Source organism: Malaclemys terrapin, chromosome 7 (genome assembly GCF_027887155.1).
Source record: "Malaclemys terrapin pileata isolate rMalTer1 chromosome 7, rMalTer1.hap1, whole genome shotgun sequence".
Lineage (NCBI taxonomy): Eukaryota > Metazoa > Chordata > Testudines > Emydidae > Malaclemys > Malaclemys terrapin.
Window position 1 is genome coordinate 97226683 of NC_071511.1, and position 23986 is coordinate 97250668.

The 23986-nt window shown below is 39.1% G+C and overlaps 1 protein-coding gene across 6 annotated transcripts in view; it reads left to right on the plus strand.

Annotated features, from left to right (window-relative positions):
• Window positions 1–23986, plus strand: part of CPEB3 (cytoplasmic polyadenylation element binding protein 3) — a 186505-nt gene that overhangs the window by 127619 nt on the left and 34900 nt on the right. For 5 of the 6 annotated variants that reach the window (XM_054034807.1, XM_054034809.1, XM_054034810.1 and 2 more), the window contains 2 exons: window positions 1214–1381; window positions 3136–3225. The exons of the other annotated variant lie outside the window; for it this stretch is intronic. In XM_054034807.1, coding sequence (XP_053890782.1) covers window positions 1214–1381; window positions 3136–3225 — 258 coding nt within the window. The remainder of the gene's footprint in view (window positions 1–1213; window positions 1382–3135; window positions 3226–23986) is intronic. 6 annotated transcript variants of the gene reach the window in all.

The following is a 23986-nucleotide window of genomic DNA, read 5'->3' on the forward strand; positions in this document are numbered from 1 at the left end:
TTCATGTAGAGAATAAGATTTTTTGTTTGGTTGGTTTTTATTGATTTATCTAATTATTTGATAAAGGACTTTTAAAATATTTTAGCCTGCTAATCAATTAAGCTTCTTGCTAAACCACCCTACCCAACTTCCACTCAGTTCAAACTCCCCTGTGCTCACTTTGACATTTGACTCTCTGTTCTGGGTCTTCCCTCACTTGAATTTCCTGAGGGACAAGGTGATAGCCACAGCTTTTTGGCACACTTAAACTTAGCTGGAAAAACACTAGAAAATACGTTGTAGGGAATAATCCGGCAGCGGAGTAGCCTAATGATCTCTTGTAGCATTAATTTCTAAGAATCAGTGAAAATATTTTTTGTTGAAAACTTCACAGTAAAGAGTTTTGAGAGGGTCTGTTTTAAATTTAAATCTCACTCACAAGGCTCTCTGAGTAACAGTGCTAGACAGTGAAAGCAGATCATTTTCCTTGCTTTCATTTGTTAGCCAGCTGTAGTTAATAGTTTCCATATTTATAGCTGAAACATTTATCTCAAGTTAGAAGAAATACCTATTTCATACTTAACGGTTATCCAACTGTAGCTTTGGGAAAACGTAAACGACACCTATAATAAAACACTTGCTTGAATGCTGGCTATTGGCAACAGTGGAATGTCTTTAATAGAAGCGTCTGTGTTTTAAGATAGTGAGCTAGTTATAGTTGAGAATTTTTGTTGCATATTTATTTTTGTAATTTGACTAAATAAGGAAAGAAAGGGAGAGTGCGATTAAAAACATAACTGCTTTAACAGTTTGCTTATAATTACACTGAAAAAGATGTTTTACCTACTTACGTAAAAACCGACCTATCACTTCATTTTATTACAAAACAAAGGCAACTGTAATCTTGCGCACATTCAATAGCTGATTTTATAATCTAGATAGTGATGGGCACTAGCATATGAGAGGGCTGTGCTCTTGCAGCTTATCCTGTAAACATGACCACACATATTGTTTCCTACCACCAACAGTCCTACTGAAGACAGTAGTACTGATGGTGGTGGTAGACACAATGTGTGGTACCATTTGCAATATCTAGTCTTTAGAGTAAACTGTTAATTCTGTTGAAGTAAAACATAACTTTAAAAAATGGCATATTTAAGTAGGCCTGGGTTCTTCAAGGAACATTTATTTCTCCAGAAAATTTTAATTCTAGAAACTCCCAAATCTGTTACAGGTCGGTCTTCACTCTTTCCTTTTGAAGATGGCTTCCTAGACGACAGTCATGGTGATCAGTCTTTATCATCGGGTCTCAGCTCTCCAACTCGCTGTCAGAATGGTGAAAGAGTGGAACGCTATTCTAGAAAGGTGTTTGTTGGAGGTCTGCCTCCTGACATTGATGAAGGTACTGTGAATCCGTGATGTGTACAATTGGTGGGGGTGGGAGTTGGTTTTCTTTTATAAAAATCCTGACTTTTCCTGGCTATGTGGCTGGTAGTGTGTTGTAATATTACAAAGGCAACTTGAGTTTGGGAATCTGCTTGGAATTTTTGCAGATTGCTATAGGTTGGAAGAGGCTGTCAGTCTCTGTGGAGGAGTGATGGATTGATATGCCCTAGTAAGCACGTAACCTCCACAGGAATGGTGTGTGTCTATGTATATAAAGTGTCTATGTACGTAAAGTGAAGAAATTGATGGAAATACAGGGTTAAATGACTGGTGAAAGCCCTCAAAAGTCCTGGACTACTTCATCTCTTAATCATGGTGGGAAAGAAAAAAAAGAGAGAAAAATGGCAGCCTATACTTGTTAAATATGTCCATCATTGTAATAAAAATAGGTTTTAGTTAATAAAATGAGACTCCATTTACTTGAGTATTTCTAACAGATGTTTACAGTGAATCAGTTTATAAATGTGACCTATTTAGTGTGGTTGCAAAAAGATATTTAGGTTATTGTCAACAATCCTATTTTTTTGCATTGAGGATCTGTTTTATTAATAAAACACCTATTTTCACCACAGTCCATTGTGGATATTCTTCAATTCCTGCCTACCACACCAAGAATCCACTATTAACTAAGCATGTACAGGAATTTAAGGATGCATCACAAGGGAAAGAAAGGCTTTTTTTGAAGCTGACTTTGTAGTAAGCTTTTTGCCAAACCATGTAATACCATATTAAAGAAATAATATTAAACATCAAACATTGTGAAAACACTGCCCTATATTCCCATGGGACTTATTTTGACCAAAAGGTTTGAGTCTTGAGTTTCTGTTTAAGCAACTCCAACAGGAACAGAAGCCAGATCTCCAACCTTTGCTGTGAGTTACAGTTCATAAAGCTCTATTGGAATGCATAGTACAGGAATTTTTAAAAATAATGAAATCTTGGTTTAGACTTGGGCTTTTCCTTTCTTCCAGATCCATTTGTTTAAGACTAATATTCCTTCTATAAAAAGAGTTGCAAAAACATTTCAGAAAAGTTACAGTTCCTTGCAAAACAAACAGCCTGTAAATGTGGAATAACTTCTTTTTTTCTTTGGTTGGTTTGATTTTTTGGGGTATGTATGTCTGTATTTAAAACTGTGATTAAATAATGTTTGTTTGGTAAGCTAATTACTTTTAACCACAAATATCTAGAGGTAGGCCTCAACCAGAATTCAGAGTTCAGCTCAGTGTTTGCAATACACACCCTTTCTAATAGATCAAATGCAGTTTCTGATTGTGAGTATCCCATACTTTGAGAAATCTCAGATCCAGATTTTGAATCTCCGAAGTCTGAGAGTTAAGATGGTTCAGATTCATCTTGTTTTGGTTGTTTTAAAAAAATAATGTGGCAAATCTGTATTAAGGCTTCTGGTTTTCATCATTACTACTACTAATACAGAAAATTCTGTCTTGTAACAGTGCTGCACATCTGCTTTTAGTCTGTGAAGCTGCATAGTGAAAGGCAAAACTAGTGGTATTTAAGCAACAAAGTATTGTAGAGGTAAAAAAGCATATTTATTTCAAGAAGGTTCACGTATTCATCATTTCAGTTTTTCCTGTTTTTTCAATAGCTTCAGAAAATTCAGTCTCTAACATTTTCTTAAACAAGAATGTTTTTTTTGCCACTTTTAATCTTCAGATTTTCTTTAAGATTCCTTATTTGTTTTTGTAGATGAAATCACTGCCAGCTTTCGTAGGTTTGGACCTCTTGTGGTGGACTGGCCTCACAAAGCTGAAAGCAAGTCATATTTTCCACCTAAAGGTAATTAGCTTAAAATAAATCTACACAGGCTGTTCTGGAACGAGCAAATGCCTGCTGCTGCTTTAAAAACATTAAATCCATTAAAACCACCAGCTTTGACTCTTTAAGATGGTTGCAGTCTCTTTCAATTGCAATTCTTCTGCAGATACCTTGTGTATGGGGGCGGGAGGAGAAATTGCAGTCCATGTAACACACAGGTTTTTTTCAACAGTGAATCTATGGAGTCCCATTTGAGTTGTACTCTGCTAGTGGAGGTTGCTCAGTTTAGTGAATCAGGAATTTGTATTTAAGCTAGTTTTATTCTGGGGGGAGGGTTGCAAAATTTCCCCTGTTAATTGAGCTCTGCCAGTTTAGTAGCAACAATAAGAATGTTAATGTAAACAAGGCTTCCATGGCATTGAAACTTTTGAAAAACGTCATTTAGACCAGTTTTGGGTTGGGGAGGAGGTGGTTTGGGAGAGTTTCTTGGCTTTATACATTCCTTCTTTTATTGAATACCCACAGCTCCTGCATTTTTGTAACTATTATATAGCATACCATCTGTAGCCACAAGGGTGGGTTAGCACTCATATTCAGAGATCCTTCCATTCTCCCCTGGCCATGAATATTCACAATTGTTCTTAAGGCTGGTTTGGCAGCACATTGTACTGTGTTTGGTCACTGAGCTCTCACTCCTACTATACTTTTTAGATGCACTTTTATGTGCAAACCGCTACTCTTACCAGAAGTTTTTTAAACTGCTTGAGGCATGGTAACTTCTTTGTGACAAGTAAGTCTCCTGCAAATACCATTTAGGACATTTCTGTCTCAAAAGAAAACTGCTGTCAGTGGTTATTTTAGAACTGGGGTTCTCAAACTGGGGTTCGGGACCCCTCAGGGGGTCATGAGATTATTACATGGGGGGGTCGTGAGCTGTCAGCTTCCACCCCAAACACCGCTTTGCCTCCAGCATTTATAATGATGTTAAATATATAAAAACGTGTTTTTAATTTATAAGAGAGGGTCACACTCAGAGACTTGCTATGTGAAATGGGTCACCAGTACAAAAGTTTGGGAACCACTGTTTTAGAACATCTGCTCATGTATAAATAAGATGAAGCGAACATATATGCTTTTGAGTGTAGTTCCTAAAAGTTGCAACTAACTAATGTAGTGCCTTACACAGCTTTAGGTTCTTTCCAGTCTGAGAGTTCCTATTCTAGCTTTAGCCAAGAAATAAAATTAGTTCCTGCTTGACCTGATATCTCCTAGACCTCCACAAGTTTGTTTGCTGTGACTTTGTGAATAACTAATTTAATTACAAATTTGTTGCAGATTAACATGAGACTTCATTAGTTAGGATCAGATTTGTTCTGTATTCCGGGAGGCTAAATCAGTCTACTGTCAGACTTGTAAAAATGTTTTTGAGTAAGATCTATTTTAGTGGAAGACAAGGGAATCCAGCCTCTCTTCTATTTCTGTCATGATTCTATGATGGGAAACAACTTTCAAAGCCCCTGCCAGTTGCTCTAGAATGTCTGTCTGAAAGTGCTAAATAGTCAGTCCCAACTGTTCCTGATTATTTATAACTGGCTTCTTAGTTATCAATCAGGGTTTCAGCATCGTCCTTCCAGCATGCCTGTCTTTAGGATTCACTTGTACTTGTACTAAGCCTGTTGATCAAGTATATTTGACTTACAATATACTTGTTGACACCCTCAAAGAATGCTCATAGATTAGTGATGCATGACTTCCCTTTACAAAAGCCATATTGACTCATATTGTGTTTATCTGTGTCTGATAATTGTGTTCTTTACTATAGTTTCAACTAATTTGCCTGGTACTGAAGTTAGCCTTACTGGCCTGTAATTGCCAGGATTGCCTCTGGAGACTGTTAAAAAAAATCTGCATTACATTAATTACCCTCATCAAGTACAGAGCTGATTTAAGCGATAGATTACATACCACAGTTGTTAGTTCTGAAATTTCATATCCGAGTGCCTTCAGAGCTCTTGGGTGAATACCATCTGATCCTGCTGACTTATTACTGTTTAATTTATCAATTTGTTTCAAAACCTCCTCTGTTGACACCTCAATCTGGGACAATTCCTCAGATTTGTCATCTAAAAAGAATGGCTCGCATGTGAGGATCTCCCCCATATCCTCGGTAGTGGAGACCAATGCAAAGAATTTTCTTAACTTCTCCACAATGTCACATATGATGGCCTGATGTGTGGCACCCTCAATTACTGCAGTATCAGAAAAAGTTCATGAATTTTTCTGGGTGATCCATCTGCTAGTCATGAGGCTATGTAAATACCTGGATAGAACCTGGCCCTAGAGTGTAGAGTACTGTCAACGTAGCCTACTGACACTTATGTGATGGCAGAGTATTTGTAACAAAAAACTGCAGGAAATTCTGGCCTTGTTCATCAGACATGACACTGAAAGGACTAAACCCATGTATTTTGTCTAACACTACAAAATACTGTAATTGTCTGCATATATTTTAAAGGGTTTTCTAAATTGGTTTCACTGCATAAATGAGTAAGTATGCATCTGCCTTCTATTTTTAAAATGGCTTGGCTATCAATCACAAGTTCACATTTATGGATGTTTTTAAAAAAAAAAAAAAAAAAAAAAGCACCTGAGTAAAAAACAACAATCTATATAGTATGCATTTTGTCCTTGGTAAATGTAGAATCTGGATTGCTGGGAGACGAGGGTAGTGGTGATACACAGCTGCTTTGTCACTAAATGTGTAGATTATGCACTTGAACAAGAGAAGCTGTTAGCAGCAGCTGACAATGTGTGTAAGAGGCTATTTCTAGTCCCTTGCACGTTTAAATTACTGCTTTTGCATGGCATTTTTCTGCTTTGTGTTGAAATGCTCAATGCTGTTTCTTTTTATCAGTGCCTCTCATGAGGTGAATCAAATGCTTTGCTTCTGAATAAGGCCAAATTATTACTGCTGCCTGAAGATTCTTTAGGTGACTTGCATACTTCATAACCTATCCTAAACAAATGCTTAAAGGGACTGGCAAAATTATAAATGCCATGTGCTAGTCTTGGGGAAGCAGATGCTCAAATTGTAACACGTTTACTTGTATTTTATTGCAGAGTTTTGAGAATTTAAATGCGATTTGTGGTTGAGTTTTCTTTTAAATACTTATGAGATTTCAAGAAATAATGAGAAGTTCTAAAGAAAAATACTGGAAGCAGCAATACATAACTGACTCAGCCACTTTAGACCTGGTAATCTATTTTATTTAGGCAAAAGCTGGACATTTAATTTAAATATGATTTTTTTTTTAATACTGGCCAGTAAATCTAGAGTCTAACATTTTTAACTTGAGCAATACACCAAATGCAAAAAGAACAACAGGAGTACTTGTGGCACCTTAGAGACTAACAAATTTATTAGAGCATAAGCTTTCGTGGACTACAGCCCACTTCTTCGGATACACCAAATGCAGTAATTAACTTGTTTCTTATACATTATTTTGTGTTAAGCAGATAGTACACTACTGTTTTTAAAATAATTTTACTTTTCGTTGTATGTAGTACTGGCTTGCAAACTTGAAAAGAATATCTCCCCTCTTACTTGTTTCTCTGTGATAAGTATTTATTTTTCCGAAGACTAAAGTGAGTGTGAAATTCACATGGTTAGTGGGAGCTGCTATGACACCTTCGAAAAAGGTGCCTGAGTGCTGCTTCCTTCACTGGATCATGGCTAGCAAGAATAGGGGAGGGAGGGAAGGCAGCGTCTGGTTTCATCCATTCCCCACTTTGAAAGGGAAGAGATGGGGAAAGAACAAATGGGTTCCAGGGACTGAAAAAGATGTAGGATGTGGGGTGGGTGGAGCTAATGTGATAATTGGGAGGCTTTTGAGGTCAGAGTGGAATTAAACACACAGGCAAAAATGAGATTAAGTGAATGGGCGGGGGGGAGGGAAGAATGAGTGAGGTTGCCCCAAATTCCTCCCCTCCCTGGCTCGCTTCCAATACTTTTGTCCTGGTCTTCTCTCCCACCAGTCACCTTCCAGTGCTTCTGAGGGATTTGGGTGAAATATACCATCTGCATTTCTCCATTCCATTCACACTACTTAATGGGGGACACTGAGGGGAAAACAGTAACCTCTTTTCACCAGCAAGAAAATATTTAAAGAAATAAACGATACAGAAAATTTGAAGCGTTAGTCATTGGTCATTGGGGGTAACATGCAGAGTAAGGGGGTATGTTGGTGCTTTGGGGCTGGGCAGCACACATAGTATATACACACTGCAATGTCCCCAATGAGGGGTGGGTAACCGGTGGGTGGGATCAGGAGACAGTCGATAAACGGTGAGGGTCCACCACCCATACGGGAGGCAGGGACAGTCATGGGTATAAGCAAGTGGGCTGGGTAATGGGGATGGGGTGACCCTCATGTGGCGGGATTCAGCTAGGTTTACTACACATGGAACTGCCTGCACCAAGCACTATTGTGAAGTCATTATCTTACTTTACTAGGAGTGAATGGACCAAGTTTAAGATTGGAGTAATATAAGCATAAACCCATTTGTTAAAATCCAAGAGGAGCCATTGGTCTATATTTTCTGAATATTTAGTACAATGTATTCTGTTTAACAGGAGTCCACTCAGCAGTGCACTTTAGTATGCAGAAACACTAAAGAACTCCAAAATGAGATTCTAAGATGAATTAATGTCTTGTAATTAACCTTAAAAGGATGCTGCCATCACTTTAAATTTATGCTTTTCCATTTTTATTTAAACTGTTTATAAAACATTTGAAGATCAAAATCTCTTTTTGGACATTTTGGCCAGTTTCCTTTGGGGAACACCGTATTTTGCGGTGGTTCTTCTGGTGCACAGGCAAAATGAGTCTGTGTGCACAACTTGGATAACAGCATCCAAGCGTAGCTTACAAAGCATTAGGCAGAAATTTTGTGATATAGAGTTAATCTTCCTATAAAAAAATTGTTTTCTGGATTTTGTGGACATGAGATTGTTATATTAGGTAGGAGACAATCTCTTGTACTAGAACTACATTTTTTGGCTTAAATAGTCTACTATTTAATATTAATTAATACTATTTAATACTAATACCATTAAGTCCTTGAGCAGCACAAATATCTTTATTTAAAAAATAAGCTTAGTGATCATAATGCCATATTGACTTGAGTGAAAATTGAAGTTATCCATCCACAGATGCAATACAGATATCAGCAATGCAAGTTCTTTGAGTATTTTTCCATGTGGTCCCATTGTAGAAACATTTATCTTTTGCATATAAGCCCAGAATCTTTTAGCCAGCAGTGTCCACTGGGGCTGTGCAGTACACCCTGTATACTCTTTCAACCCCTACAGCAAGGTTATAAAAGATGGATCAGCCCCAACTGGCACTCAGTTCATTCACACTGCCTGTGGTAGCAAGTTGGAACATCAGGGGTCTTTCTGCTTCATTGTAGCTTTGACAGTTTAGGGTTGTTATTAGTGCAATTTTGAATATTTTTTTTTATTGTTTTTAGGCAACCGGTTTAAATAAAACCTAACATTTCTGTCTTTAGTCTTGCCTCTGTACTGAGAGTAAATCTGGTGGTGGAAAACAGGTCTTTGGACTTTAAATTCTACCTTACCTGAGATAGCTTTGCTGCTAATGATGCACATTCAAAATGTTTGCTTTGTTTAGAGGAGTCTCACATCTTTATCAAATATGTAATGCTTTTTTGAAGCATACACAGAGGTCTTATTGATGCTCATTTAAAATGTTTTTTTAATGGAAAAATGTACGCGAAGTACAGCTGATTCTGAGGGGTCCCCTCAAGAGAAGTCTCTTCTTGTTTTGAACCCAGTTTCAACAAGTGCCCAAACTACTAGAGAGACAACTCTGGGAGAAGAGATCTGCTGGCTCTGAGAGCTCATGCTGCTAGCATGCTTCAGAGAGGTCTTAAATCCCCTGGTTCTCATCTCTGTGGCATGATATGCCTTCCTCTTATACAGTGCAGACCTAGCCCTCTTAGCTTCCATGGAACCCTCAGCCTCTTCTATCAACTCCTTATTTGGCTGCATTGAGGTCCAGAGTAAAATTGCTGCCACCTCCTACGGATCCTGCTGGAGAATCCTAATCATTTCATCAAGAGCTCCTGCAAACTGCTGAGTTAGAACCTCATATTGATGGGAAAGATCTAATAGAGCAGTGGTTCTCAACCTATTTACCATTGTGGGCCGTATATGCAGCTCTCTGTTATGTGGGTCACATCCACACAATACATATACAACTTGTATGGCCTTGAGGATGTGACATGGGCTGCAGTTTTGTGCTGATTGAGCCGCAGGTAGAGAACCACTGTAATGTAGGAATACAAGGATTAGCCTATTCTCTAGCCCAGGGGTAGGCAACCTTTCAGAAGTGGTGTGCCGAGTCTTCATTTATTCACTTTAATTTAAGGTTTCGTGTGCCGGTAATACATTTTAACGTTTTTTTAGAAGGTGTCTCTCTCTAAGTCTATATTATATAACTAAACTATTGTTGTATGTAAAGTAAACAAGGTTTTCAAAAAGTTTAAGAAGCTTCATTTAAAATTAAATGAAAATGCTGATCTTATGCTGCCAGCCTGCTCAGCCCACTGGGTGTGGGGGGTGTTCAGGGCAGAGGGCTGGGTGTGGGGGGGACTCGAGGTCAGGGCAGAGGGCTGGGTGTGGGGGGGACTCGAGGTCAGGGCAGAGGGCTGGGGGGGTGGAGGTGCAGGGCAGAGGGCTGGGTGTGTGTGGGGGGTTCAGGGCAGAGGGCTGGGTGTTGGAAGTGACTCGAGGTCAGGGCAGAGGGCTGGGGTGTGTGTGGAGGTGCAAGGCACAAGGCTGGGTGTTGGGGGGGTTCAGGGCAGAAGCCTGGGTGTTGGGGGCGACTCGAGGTCAGGGCAGAGGGCTGGAGTGTGTGGGGGGTGCAGGGCAGAAGGCTGGGGTGCTCGGCTCATGGGGGTGCTCCCAGCCCCCTGCCCTGAGCGGCTCATGGCAGGGGGCTGGGAGGGATATGTCTTGTTCCATCCCCTTCCCCAAGGCCCATCCCTACCTCTCTCTGCCTGCTCTATGGAGCAGGGAGCATGCTGCACTTGGCTCAGCTCCCCCTCCCCCTCCAAGGGCCGTTGCCGGCAGGGAGAGGGATGGGAAGGAGGAGGTGCCAGAATGCACCATGCTGTGGGAAGAAGCGGGGGACGGAGGAAGCTTGGCTGCCGCAGGACCAAGCTTCTGCCTCCCGCCTCCGCAGGGGAGAGCGGTGGGAGGGGAGGGCTGAGTAGGGCTGGGGGCCAGGACCCCCCCCCACTGCTCTCCCCTGTGGGGGCAGGAGGCAGAAGCTTGGTCCTGCGGCAGCCAAGCTTCTCCCCTCCCCCGCTTCTCCCCACAGCATGGTGCTTTCCTCCCCTCTGCCGCCTCCTCTCACTGGGCAGGCAGCATGCCACTCAAAATCGGCTCGCGTGCCGTGTTTGGCATGTGTGCAGTAGGTTGCCGACCCCTGCTCTAGCCATATCTTTGGGCTTGTCTTCACTACCAGGGTAAGTGGACTTAAGTTACACTACTCCAGCTACGTGAATAATATAGCTGGAGTCGACGTAGCTTAAGTTGACTGACCCCGGTGTCTTCACTGCACTGCGTCAATCGGAGATGCCCTCCGATCCATTTACTTTAATCTTCTCGGGGAGCTGGAGTACTGGGATTGACCAGAGAGTGCTCTGCCGTCAATTTAGCGGGTCTTCACTAGACCTGATAAATCGACCCTTACTGCATTGATTGCAACAGCGTCGATCTCCCCGTAGTGAAGATCAGCCCTTTGTCATCATTTGACAAGGTCATGACTCCATCTAATAAGTTCACTATAGACTATTGTAGAAATCTCAGAGTTATGAACACCTCAGGAATGGAGGTTGTTCGTAACTCTGAAATGTTCGTAACTCAGAACAAAACATTATGGTTGTTCTTTCAAACGTTTACAACTGAAATTGACTTAATAAAGCTTTGAAACTGTACTATGCAGATGAAAAATACTGCTTTTACCCATCTTAATTTAAATAAATGAAGCAGAGAAACAGGCTTCTTATCTTGTTAAATCTTTTTTAAACTTTCCCTTTATTTTTTTAGTAGTTTAACACAGTACTGTACTATATTTGCTTTTTTTTTTTCTTCTCTGCTGCTGCTTGATTACATATTTCTGGTTCCAAATGAGGTGTGTGGTTGACCGGTCAGTTCGTAACTCTGGTGTTCCTAACTCTGACATTCTACTGTATTTCAGGTCCTCTCAGAACTTCCTTAAAAGAATGACAGATACCTTAGGGATTTCCTTAGAGGTCCAGGACAAATCTCATAAATTATTTGACATGCACTTGGAGTCCTAGGGTTGTCTGGCCCTGCCTATTAACAAAAGTATTCTTGAGGCTGCTAACAACATGTGGCAGACCCCAGCTTCTATTTTGGCCACCTCCTAACAGGGCAAATTGCAGATACCAAGTCACCCCTAAGGGATCTGGTACTTTGGGTACACCCAGATACCTGGATCTTTGGTTGTAAGGGCAGTTCGTGAAAAACCTAAGTTTCTGGGTTCCCTAGGTCTACACTCAGGGATAAGGAGACCAAAAAGATGGATCTTTGGGAAAGAAAAGCTTACTCATCGGTTAGTTTGCGGATTTGTATAGCCAATTATCATGCCTTATTGGCTAAATATAATTTTCTGAAAGGGGACAAAGTTTTACAGCAGTCTGAAAGACCTCAAGAGACCAGAAACTAATTGAATGCAGTGACATCAGAAAGTGAGTTGGTGAAGACAGCTCTACAAGCCTCAGTGGATACTTCTGACACTCCAGCCAGGTCAAACTGTGGTCACTAGGGGAAGAAAATTACAGCTGCAGTCATCAGGTATGCCAAAGAAGTTTCAGGCCATTATTGAAGACCTGCCTTTTGAGGCCATGACATTTTTCGATCTAGAACTGATGAAGTGTTTCACTGTCTGAAATACTCCGGAGTGACGCTTTGGTCTCTGAGTCTTTACACACTGTGACAGAGAAAGCAAAGTGGCTTCATCATTCTCCAGATAAAAGCCTCTGTCATATCCTTATCAATGATGGGCTCCTGATTTTTTTTCTAGAAAAAGACCTGTTTCAGAAGAAGGCCTTCTTTCTCCAGGGATAGTGCACTCTTCATCAGGCCAGAGTTTGAATGTTTAATATTTTGGTTAAGAGTCCTTGACCAGTTATAGAGGATCTTTATCCCTTCTCTCTTCCCTTTGATACTTGCCTTTCTTTTTCTGTGGATTCACGGGTTGCAATTACTATCAACCAGAGGTCTCAGAAATTGTCTAGAAAGGATACTGAATTCAATTTCAGCCTCTGACAACTCTGCTCCGCCACCCCATGCCTTTTCAGGGATTCTTCTGATGAAATCCTGCTGTGCTTGGAGATACTCTTCCTTGATTGGGTGCAGTAGAGGAGGTGTTTCCAGAGTTTCAAGGCAAAGGGTTCCGTTCCCACTACTTCCTCATACCAAAGAAGAAAGATTGATGGTGTTCAATTTTAGATCTTAAACATCTCAACAAGTTCATCCATAATCCCTTCTTTGATCCTATGAATTGTTTTGTTACTGTGGACTTGCAGAATGCTTACTTCCATGTGTCGATTCATCCAGCTCACAGGAGTATCTATGTTTTGTGGTCAACAGACTTCACCATCAATTCAGAGTTCGTGTTCAGCCTTCTACAGCTCCAAGGATGTTTACTAAAAGCCTGCATATGGTAGCAGTTCACCTAAGAAGACAGGGCCTCCCTGTGTATCACTCTCTAGGTGATTGGCTGATTCAAGGTCAGTCAGCTCAACAGGGATGTTTTGCACAGTTCTACAGTTGTTGTTCAAGCTTCAGGATCAATCAAGACAACTGCTCTCACCAGCATTTAGCCTACATAATTCATAGGGGTGGTCCTACATTCCAGTTGCAAGGGCATACATTCCTTAGGAGAGATTTTCTATGATGAATCCCTTCATTTCTTGCCATTGGGCTCATCCAAGAACCACATCAAGTCTGCCTCAGTTGGGTCATGTGGCAGCTTGTACTTATGTAACTCTGTAGGCAAGATTATGAGGCTTCTTCAAGGTTGGCCATGGACGGTTTATCAGCTGAACAGATACAAAGTTGGATTTACCTTTAGAAGTTCTTCAGAAGGTACTATAATCTCTCCTTTGATGGACAGATCCTCTAAAATGTCTCCCAGGATATTATCCACCATCTTCAAATACCCTAGTGATGGACATGTCCAAAATACACTAGAATGCACATTTAGACTCTTTCCAAATTCAGAGTATATGATCCCAAGCAGAGTCTTGATCGCAGATAAATATACTAAAGTTCAGAGCATTTTGACTAGCCTACCAAGGCATTTCTGCCCCCCTTCAGAGCACCTCTACTCAAATCTAGATGGAGAATACAACAGCTGTGCACTATATAAACAGGCAAGGGGGTGGGTGGGTCAAGGTTATCCCTTTTTAAGTCAGAAAGTGAATCACTGGATCTCTTAGGGGAGAGAGAACAGTAAACTGGAAACAATTGGCTTATTGTTATAAGTTATTCTTCCATTCAGTTGAATTGAGGGGCTTGATCTACCCAAAAGCACATATTTCAGTTTTCCATTGGCCCTTTTAAATTTTGGGGAGGTATTTCTTTTTACTGCAGGTGCTTATTCAGTAACTATACAACTTAAGTATCATGGCAAGTTTTCTATCCATCCAAAAGGTGGCTTCGATCTTCAGAAAAGCCCATCTTTCCAAAGCCTTTTCTTGGAATTCCTTAATTTCTTCTTTAGCACTCTAAATATACACTAAAAGAATTGTTTAAGAAGTCTCTTGGATCAACTTTTTGTTAATGCTTAAACTACTTAACAGGATAAAGTTTTCTCATATTTGTTGTAACTTGGTGATTATCTTCTGGAAGCTTTAGTCTTCTTTCTTCTTAAACTCTCCTCAAATTAAAAGTAATTTGACCGATAGGTTAGGGGGAAGTTTTGCTTAAGACTGTTAGCTGCTGCCTTAGACAGACTGGAAAATGTATGTTCCTCCCTGCCTGTGGTCACTTCTATAACATAGATGAATAAATATTTTGCTGCCCCTAATATTTAAAACTGCGTATTTTGTAGAGCTGTCTGTAGTCTCTATTCTTCGTGCGGTCTTTTGTTGTTGGTCAGTATGCAACTGAAGTAGTCAAATTTTGTTCACTAGCTGTATACTATATGCTGTGGAGTGGATATATATACAAAAAATTCTGGCATAGAAACAGATTGCAGTTTGGAAAGCAGAATAGAAAGCAAAATTAGATGGGTATGTGAATGTAATGATACCGTACATATTACACAATGCTCTATAAGTGAACAAAAATCATAGATGTCTGAGACTAAGTGACTTTTTTCTTTAAAACAAACACCATGCATGTACTTTAATTCTTAATATTTGTTCACCTTATTACATAAGTACAAATAAAAGAACATTGTTTGAATTATGTAAACAAGATGTTCAGTGATGCAGTATACATTGTCATGTCACTGTATTTTTACCTTCAAACCCTTAAAAGGAAACACTTAATACTTAAAACCACTGACTCAAATCCGTTGTATAACCACTCCAGATACTTACTTTTTTCAAAGCAGCATGGCAATGCTGAGGTATTTATGGTATGATATTTGAGGTAGTAGGAAACTGGAAAAGGAATTACTTCTCTTCAGGATAATAAATCCTGAAGATAAAATAGTGTCTCTTCACCTCCATGTTGTCTGCAAAGTAAAGTGTCTCAAAGATAAATTCAGGACTGGCTTGATCCTTTTTTATCTATTTTAAATTAAAGCAGAGCATGAACAGTATGTGATGATGCTAGACATGACTGTATGCTTGAACTAAATAGTCTCAACTACCACTGATTTAAAATCTGTAGAAGATTTTCATTAATTGTGTCTTTGGAAAAATAATTTAAGTGAATTTCAGAACAAATTTGTATTTAGCAGTACACCCCTTCTTTTCCCCAAGCAAACAAAAAAGCTCATTTCACAATCCATCTATTGCTTTTCTTTGATTATTACTTCTGATACTGTTTTCTGATAACCAGTAAACATGTTTGGTTTTTAATATGCTTTTGTAATGTAGGAAAATATTTTTCAGATATTTACTACTTAGTGTGTTGGCACATGCTCAGAGTCCCTGCTCTCTACTACCTTTATCATATTAATGATATAGCAAGGGATGCAGAAAGCCTAGGATTTCACAGGAGGGGGAAACCGCTGACATTAAGGTACACTACTGTTTATTTTTATCTTCAATAAAGGTCAGTCAAGCCTTTCTTAATAGTGGTATCCCAAAAGCAAACTTTGGCATTCCTCTAGTACATGGGTATATATTGCAAGGATAGAATTGTATAACTCCATTTAAATTAATGGGACTTTAGCGTGTTGAAAGACGAATAGATCACAATTTTTGGCGGATTGGAACTTCCAACCACTACTGAAGTGCAGCAATGACCAACAGACTACAAAAAGTTTGTAATGTAGTTTAGGTCCACAATTATATAAGAGTGGAAAAGTAGGGTATTAGGAAGTGTTTGGGCATTGCTAGGGCTGCAGTGGACAAGTTAGAGATATTTATTGCTAGGAAATAACCAGTCCATGGATCTTTTCTCAACACGCCTTCCTGACCAATAAAAGCAGTTAGTGCTCTAGACAGCTGATTGTCATAATTTATCTTTGGATTATGCCCTACAGCTTATTTTAAGACTGAACAGACTGCTGAAATCAGATCAGCTTGACTGGTCATCCAGTCTTCCTTCAGAAACCTGTGCCCCTTTTCCATAACAGCTGCAAACGCCATTCTCCTGAAATGCTTCTTTCTACCTTTTAAAATACGAGCCTACATGTCAATCTGTGAATTTGCTAGCCCTGGAGTAAAACTGGTTCTCTCAATCATGGTATTGTGTGGTCCAAGATACAAAGAGCCATCAGTTGTAACTGGTGCATAACCATGCAACATTTCTTATGAAGCACCAAACTCCACTTTTAAGTTGACAGAGGGACATTGCAGAGGAAGGATATTACAATGGGGTGATGGTCCACAGACTCCAGACCCACAGCATATTAAACTTTCCTGTGTGCCACTTAGAGTACATGCCATGCTAGTTGTCACTGCTTGTCACATAAGCAAAGTTTCAGTCCAAAGTCTATTATAAACTCTTATAACCAGGGTATTGTAAAGGAATTGCTGACAAAACATCTATTACAATAACTCAAATAGTGCTATTCTTACAGTAACATAGTATCAGCATAATGTTTAACAGCACAAAAATGTTGCATTAATGCATCAGTATACATTATTTATACAATGATGGTTGCAAGGTAGTTAATTTCCTTCCCTTAATGAAGTGGAAATTTTGGTGTATTAGAGAATTTGATAAAAGCTTTTAAAATTTAAACCTGTGAATTATAAATTCCTAAAAAGTGCTCAGCACTCTCCAAATGCCACTTGTTCTGTTCTTTTAAAGAAAGTATATAACGGAGTTACAAAGAGTGATTTAGAGATTTGGAGAAATCTTCTGCCACTGAAGAAAAAGGTGCAGTTTGAGAATCCCAGTCGACTTTACAGACAAAGAAACACGCTTGAGCAGCTAGAATGGGAAAGCAATACGCATGTGGCTGAAAATCCAAAACAGTTATTTGTTTTTCTACTGCAGTGAAGTTCTGGTTAAAGTGACCATGGTTTGATAAGAAACTAGTGTTGAAGCTGTCAGCAATAGAACACATTTTTGATGACTGAGAGTGCTGACAGCATAATAGGCTTCTATGGAGATGATTATAATACGGAGTGACTATGACTTTGGGACATGTTATTTTTCAACCTGGGTAAACTGCAGAATGCTAAAATCTCCATTGATCCCGAAGCTACAAAAAAGATTAGATTAGTGGAAAATGCTGACATGCAAAATCTGTACTGTGAATGTTTCAAATGAAGTTTTCAAATAACTCTTGCTAATCATATGTCTTCTTGCTCTTTCTACTGTTCAGTGCTTTTTCTCAAGCCAGGAACTAAATAATTACTCCTCTTTTGTCATCAGTGGAAAAGATTAAATGAAAGCATAAATTCTTGTTCTGTATTTTTTTCAAGACCTAACTGATTTAGTCTGCATAGTGCTGCTGATATGGGATTATGCTAACTACAGTGAATAAAAGGGATGCCATCAAATTGAAAATCACATTTCTATCCAAAAATGCTGTACCTACTATTGTAACAAATAATCCCCAAAACTAATCTCTTCCAATGTTAGTAAATAAGAAAATATTAACACTATGGTGCTATCAGATTGCATGCTGCTACTCTTTGTGTGCATAGAGAAAGAAGAAGGAAGCAGTAGGGATTTCTGGTGTTGCTCTGGGGTGCATATAAAAGACCTTTCTAAATATAAACAGGTTAATAGAAAAACTCTTCACATTTTAAAAAAGGGTTTTACTGTATTGTAGTGCATTTGGCTGAGCAATGGCTGAAAATCAGGGTTTTGTGAGGTGGTTTTTGCTTGGATTAGAAATCAGTAACAGTGTCAGGATATTGTCATAGGCCTTGTCTTTACTGGGATCTTAACTCAAGCTGGCTAACTTGAATTAAGAGCACAACTTTTTTTCTTTTTGTAGTGAAGACATGGCCTTAGTTTTAAGCTGTTAATTTAGAGAATTTATACAAATCCTTTTCTCAGCAGTAGGAATAAAATTCACACAGGCAGCACTCTTTTTGCAGAAGCCTGAGATCAGGTATCTGTGCCCTATTCTAAAACAATTCCCTACCTTTGTTTCTCTCCAAGGACTCTCACGAACTCATAGCAAAATGCACAAAATATGTCCCAGTCCCGGAATCTGAAACATCGAAAACACCATTTGAGCTGAAAATACCCTTCTGGACTGTGTGATCTTGCCAGGCAGTTCTAAACATCAGCCTCCTCCTTTGTCTAAAGCTGTTTTTATTATACAAAGGAGCTTCACTTGAGTGCTTAATGTACCCATTGATTTTAATGAGAGCTCTGATTTTCTTTGCCCTAAAAAGGGCATACTATTTAAATAGTGATCAGAAAATAATTACAAACTTTCTTGTTAATTAAAAAAATTGAAGTGCCTTTTAGTAAAAAGAGAAACTGAGATAACTTTTGCTCTCGACTTGCTCCCAGATTTTCTTCCTCCAAAACATGTATTGGATGTTGATTAAATTTTTAAGATTGTGCTTCCAGCATGTTTGAAATGGCAGCTGAAACCAAGTAGAGGCTATCAGTTTATATTTATCTAAAAGCTTTCTACATTAGCATTACTTGGAGCAGGAGTAGAAATTCACTTTTCAAGCAAAGAATGAAAAAATAAATCTGTTTAATCTGAAAGCTGATCTATTTTCAGCAGCCTGTTCAGAGTTAAAAATGCCTGATGCATACACAAACAGGAATAGATTATCTGTTTCTGCCTGGAGCAGTTTTTATATGTATTGCGTCTTAATCCTGAAACTGACAAATTCAGCTCTGTGTACCTTGAAAGCTTGTCTTTCACCAACAGAAGTTGGTCCAATAAAAGATATTGCATCATCCCCTTTGTTTCTCTCAAATTCAGTGTACTGCTTATTACTTATCTGATACTTATTTCAGTTTTAATTTTATGTACTGTAGGTGTCATGAAACAATATATACTGCCACAGAAAATTTTACAAATACAACTTACTTCCATTGTCAAAAGCTCATCTATGTAAATCATATCATTACTGGTTCATGTGATTAGTATTATAATTATGTTAAATTAAAGCCTATGAATGCTTTGCTGGTATAGCTGTACTGGCAGAGCCCCAGTATAGAGGCAGCTTTTGCTGACACAGGGTGTTTTTCTATTGGTATAATAAATACCACATTACCAAACAAGAGTAGGTACATCATGTGCAGTGTTGTTGTAACCTTGTTGGTCTTATGATACTAGAGAGACAAAATGGGTGAGGTAATATCTTCTGTTGGACCAACTTCTGTTGGTGACAGAGACAAAGGCTATGTCTACACTGCGCAGCTTACAATGGCGCAGCGGTGCCGCTGCAGCCGCACCATTGTAAGGTGCACTGTGTAGCTGCTCTTTATTACCAGGAGAGAGCTCTCCAGGCGACAAAATAAAACCACCTCCAAAGAGGGGTGGTAGCTTCATCACCAGGAGCATGGCTCCCGCCGACGAAGCATTGTCCACACCAATGCTTTTTGTCATTAAAACTTTTGTTATTCGGGGTGTGTTTTTTCACACTCCCGAGTGACAAAAGTTTTAACAACGAAAGTGGCGCTGTAGAAAAGCCAAAGTTCTAAGCTACACAGACCCCTTCAGGTCTGGGAAAGGTACTTCAGGCATCACAGTTAAATACAAGGTGGGACAGATTGTTTAGCCTAGGTATTTTCACATATTCTAAGAGATTATTCAAGGTAGAATGGCCTGTTAACGTGTTTGCAATCATAGGACAAAAAAGTCCAAGATTTTTAGTGTCTAGCAGAATAATGAAATTAAGGCCTTGTCTACTCTACACAGTTTTGTTGGCAAAAGGCAGCTTTTGCTGACAATACAGTGGAGGTGTACACACTAGAATGCTACTTTTGTCGCCAAAACAGGAGAGTTTTGCCGACAAAATAAAACCACCTCGACAAGCATAGAGCTTTTTGTAGCAAAGTTAAAGCGACAAAGCATCAGTGTAGACACTGCCGTTCATTATATCGTCATAACTGGCCTCCTCCAGTATCCCACAATGCCCACCGCGACTTCTCTGCTCACTGTTTTTGAACTCCACTGGCCTGCATTCCAGCTACAGAGGCATGCTCCCCTTCCATTTTAAATCTCCAGGAAGTTCTGACAGCTGACCATGCCACTCCGGCAGCTAACAGCAAATCATTAATGTGAAATCTTGCTCTCCCCGGCATTAGGAACACAGTGGTCGACAGGCAGGCAGGGGCGGGTGGGTGTGAGGGTGTATGTGTGTCTAGATCCGGGGAGAGCATGGAAATGCATACATAGGAGAGATTTCCCTTGCATTACAGTTATAGAGCAGTGGTTCCCAAACTTTAACAACTTGTGAATCCCTTTCACTAAAATGTCAAGTCTCACGTACCCCCTCCTAAAAATGAATATTTCCAGGGATTTTCTCCTTTACCTGAGTATACATTATAAAAAGCAGTGATTTTGGAAATATAAAATGTGTTTTTATGACATGCTTATTACACACTATTTATTATCAATTATTATTTATTATTACAGTATTTTTATTACATTATGAAAATGGCAACACTCTTCCAAGATCTCACTTTAGTAGTTTGTATCACTTTGAATAAGCCTGTTATAAGACAAGGCTCCTATGTTTCATCAAGGAGTATCAGATGTGAAACAGCATAAAGGTATTTAAGAAGCCAACTCAGAGTTCCTGCTACACAAGCATTCAGGTCTTGAGCAGTCCAGGTTAACAACGCACTTTACAGATGAACAGCAAAGCTTAAACTTGTTCTTCATAATAATTTTAAAAACAATACTAGCTGCCTATTTATTTTAAAAACAGCAAAAAATATACACCTCCTTTTCCATTTCTTATACGGAGTTTTGAAGTTTAAATCTTCTCAGTGTGATAGATGCGCTTGCTTTGATCTGCTTAGCTCTTAGAAGTCCAGAGGCTCCGGGCTGCTGGCCCCATGCTGCCTGGGGTTCCTCTGGACACTCTGTCCGCCATTAGGGAATTTTTTCCCAAGAACCCCCTGTAACACTTTGTGAACCCCAGTTTGAGAACCACTGTTAGTCAACCCGTGTGGGTTTTTTTTAAGCTTTGAACAAATTACTCAGTATACTTAGCTCTGTGTAAAATAACAATGGTGCTCCTGGGGCCAATGAATGATTATTTTTTAAATTGTATTTATTTCTTTTGTAGTAAAATAAGAACTAAATGTCTATACAGGAAGCTAAATAGCAAGCATATTTCCTGCAGGAAGTAGAATGAAAATACTGGACCTTTACAAACTGAAATCCTTGCTCAATGGCCTATGTGAAATCAGTTTGGTAGTTTAACTTCCATTCTTACTGGACAGTGAACCACATTATTGAGACCGTGACCAGAACTGATACCCTTACTGGCCATAACAGTAGAGAAGCCACAGATTGAAAAAAATATGGACAATGAACTAACTTCTAACCCCTAGCAATCATTCCTCCATATCAGAGTTGGCAAACAGCACAAGGATATTAGCAATTTGCTGCTTGTGTTTTCTTATTCTATGGATAAAATGAGAATTTTGGTCTTCTGTGCTATCAATATGACACAAGTCATTGCATTACATTTGCACTAAAATAATATGGAGGGCCTGACTGTTCCATGTTGACAGTAAACATCCCTAACATTTTTCCTGAGAGTTTGCCCATGTGTCTATGGCCAACATTTCCTCTCCCCTTCAGTTTTGTGCAGAATGCTGTCGCTGCCCTCCATTTCAGAAGGGGGGTACATTTCGGTTGTGTCATAGGCATCCTCTGGAATTAACATTTCCACATAAAATTTAGGAAGGATGCACCATGGTCTCCTCTGTTGCTGAGCTGCCATGGTGCAGCATGGGAGACCCTGGCTGCAGTGCATCATGGAAGATTTCGTCTCTCTGGGAAGAGAATGGGACATGAGACAACAAAGTAGCATTTCTGAAATGAAATTTTTTGGGTTTTGGCTAAATTTCTTCCATTTTCAACTGAAAACCAACAACTTTTTGGTTTTTATGAAAAGCCAAAATTTTCCAAGGAAAGGAGACTTTGCGAAAAACTTTGTCAAAAACACAATTTTTCCATCAAACAGTTGATGGAAACTTTTTGGCCAGCTCAGCTGATAACCAGTTATAGCTGTGACATTTCAGTGATTGCATGTTGGGGGAAAATGTATATCAGTAATATAAATGTGGATTTGTATATTTTGATATGTGAGCACTTCAGGAAATACAAGTATTATATATTCTGGAGCTCCACACATCTGAATTTCACATTGCATATTTTAATCAAAAACAAATCAGTTTAAAATAAATAAATAAATAAAACAAAAGATCCATTTTAAGCAGAGATGGCTCAGAACTCAATTTCCAGGCAGAGGAAGGAATTCGTATTCAGTTTCTCAAATATGAACCACCTCCTATGGTTTTAGTTGTGGAAAGAAGAAACCTTTATTGAGACTCAGGTGGAGCTAAAATATTATGAGAATGACTGCCATGATTCTGGGAAGCTTGAAAAGTTCATCTTATAATGAGATTGTCTATTTTTGGTCAGAAAAATGTGAAAATAGCTCATGAGATTTTGGCACCATTAAACCTGAACACTCCCTGTGTTTCTAGTTCAAACACTAGCGTAAATCTTATTTGGACATGCATCTGAACACCACCTAATGTTTTCTTGGATAAGTTTAAACCCCAACCATCCTTGAGGATATTTAAAAATCCTTCAAGACGGTCTGTGAAATGCACTGAATAATTGCATACAACTACATAGGGCATGGCTGAGAGCTCTGTTGCCTAGCAGCCAAAGCTATACCTTCCAAACCACATGTTGTGGTGTCATAGCCTAGAGGGAATAATATGGTCTGTCCCAGAGACTTGCCAATTATAGCCATTTAAGCACAGGTTGATATAATTATGAAAAGATGTTGGTGCATGATGGTTGTCAAAGTACATATTAGCTTTTCATTAAAAGGCTTGGTTGGCGTTATAATTCAAAATGGTCTTCTGTTTTTCCTGATACAAAATACATATTTGATATTTAATTTAAATTGCATCTTGTGTGATCTAAAACTTCCTTGTGCAATGTTAGCTTAAGCATGGAGCAAGTGGTCTTCATTAATATTTTCTAGTTAACTTTTGTATAGTTAGAGTTCAGGGAACACCTTCTGCCACAGGGTTCTATTCAATCAATGCAAATAAAAGTTCGTGCTTGGGAGTCCATGTGAGCAAGGAGTATCTCAGAGATCTTAATTTACAGATTAGTAATTTTAACAAACACGAACAACCTTAAATACTGAAAAGAGGATAGATTTTATGCAATGGATTTTAGTAGTAACAATACTTCACACATTCAGAACACTTTAAACATTAATTCTAAAATAAATAGTGTAGGTTTCCTATCTCAACGTGGTTCTCTCTTGACTCTTTGCTTCCCTAAATATTTTGATGAATGTGATTTTTTTTTATTAATTTAAATTTGGCAGATATAGATGTTTTATTCAATTCTATCTAAGTTCTTATGTGCTTATCAGTGTAGTATTTGAATTTAACTTCAGTTATTGAATCACAACTTTTAATTATAGTGGAAACCTGATTTCTGGAGGTCTTGGATGTCCAAAACCTTTCAATAATTGGGGGAGGCATCAAATCAGCAGGTTTGAAGTCCTATGTTAGCCAGGTTTTTTTTGAGAAGCTGATTGGGTGGCCCAGCAGAGCCAATGGGGGAGGGCTGTCATGATCCCAAAGCAAAGTGCGTAGAATCTCATTTTCAGAGACTCCAGGTAGTCTCCGTATTTGGCAGAGGTAATATGCTCTAGAAGAGTGAGGCAGCACAGGTTTTGCGTTTGTGGTGAATTTTTCTGACTGCAGTATATAGGGCACAGAAGTCAGGAGAGGTCCTGACTAACCAGGACTGCATTTGTAGTCTAGCAGCTGAACAGAACAAGCCAAGGGTTTTGTGTTTAGGGTAATTTTTAATTGGATCATAACTACAAATACAAT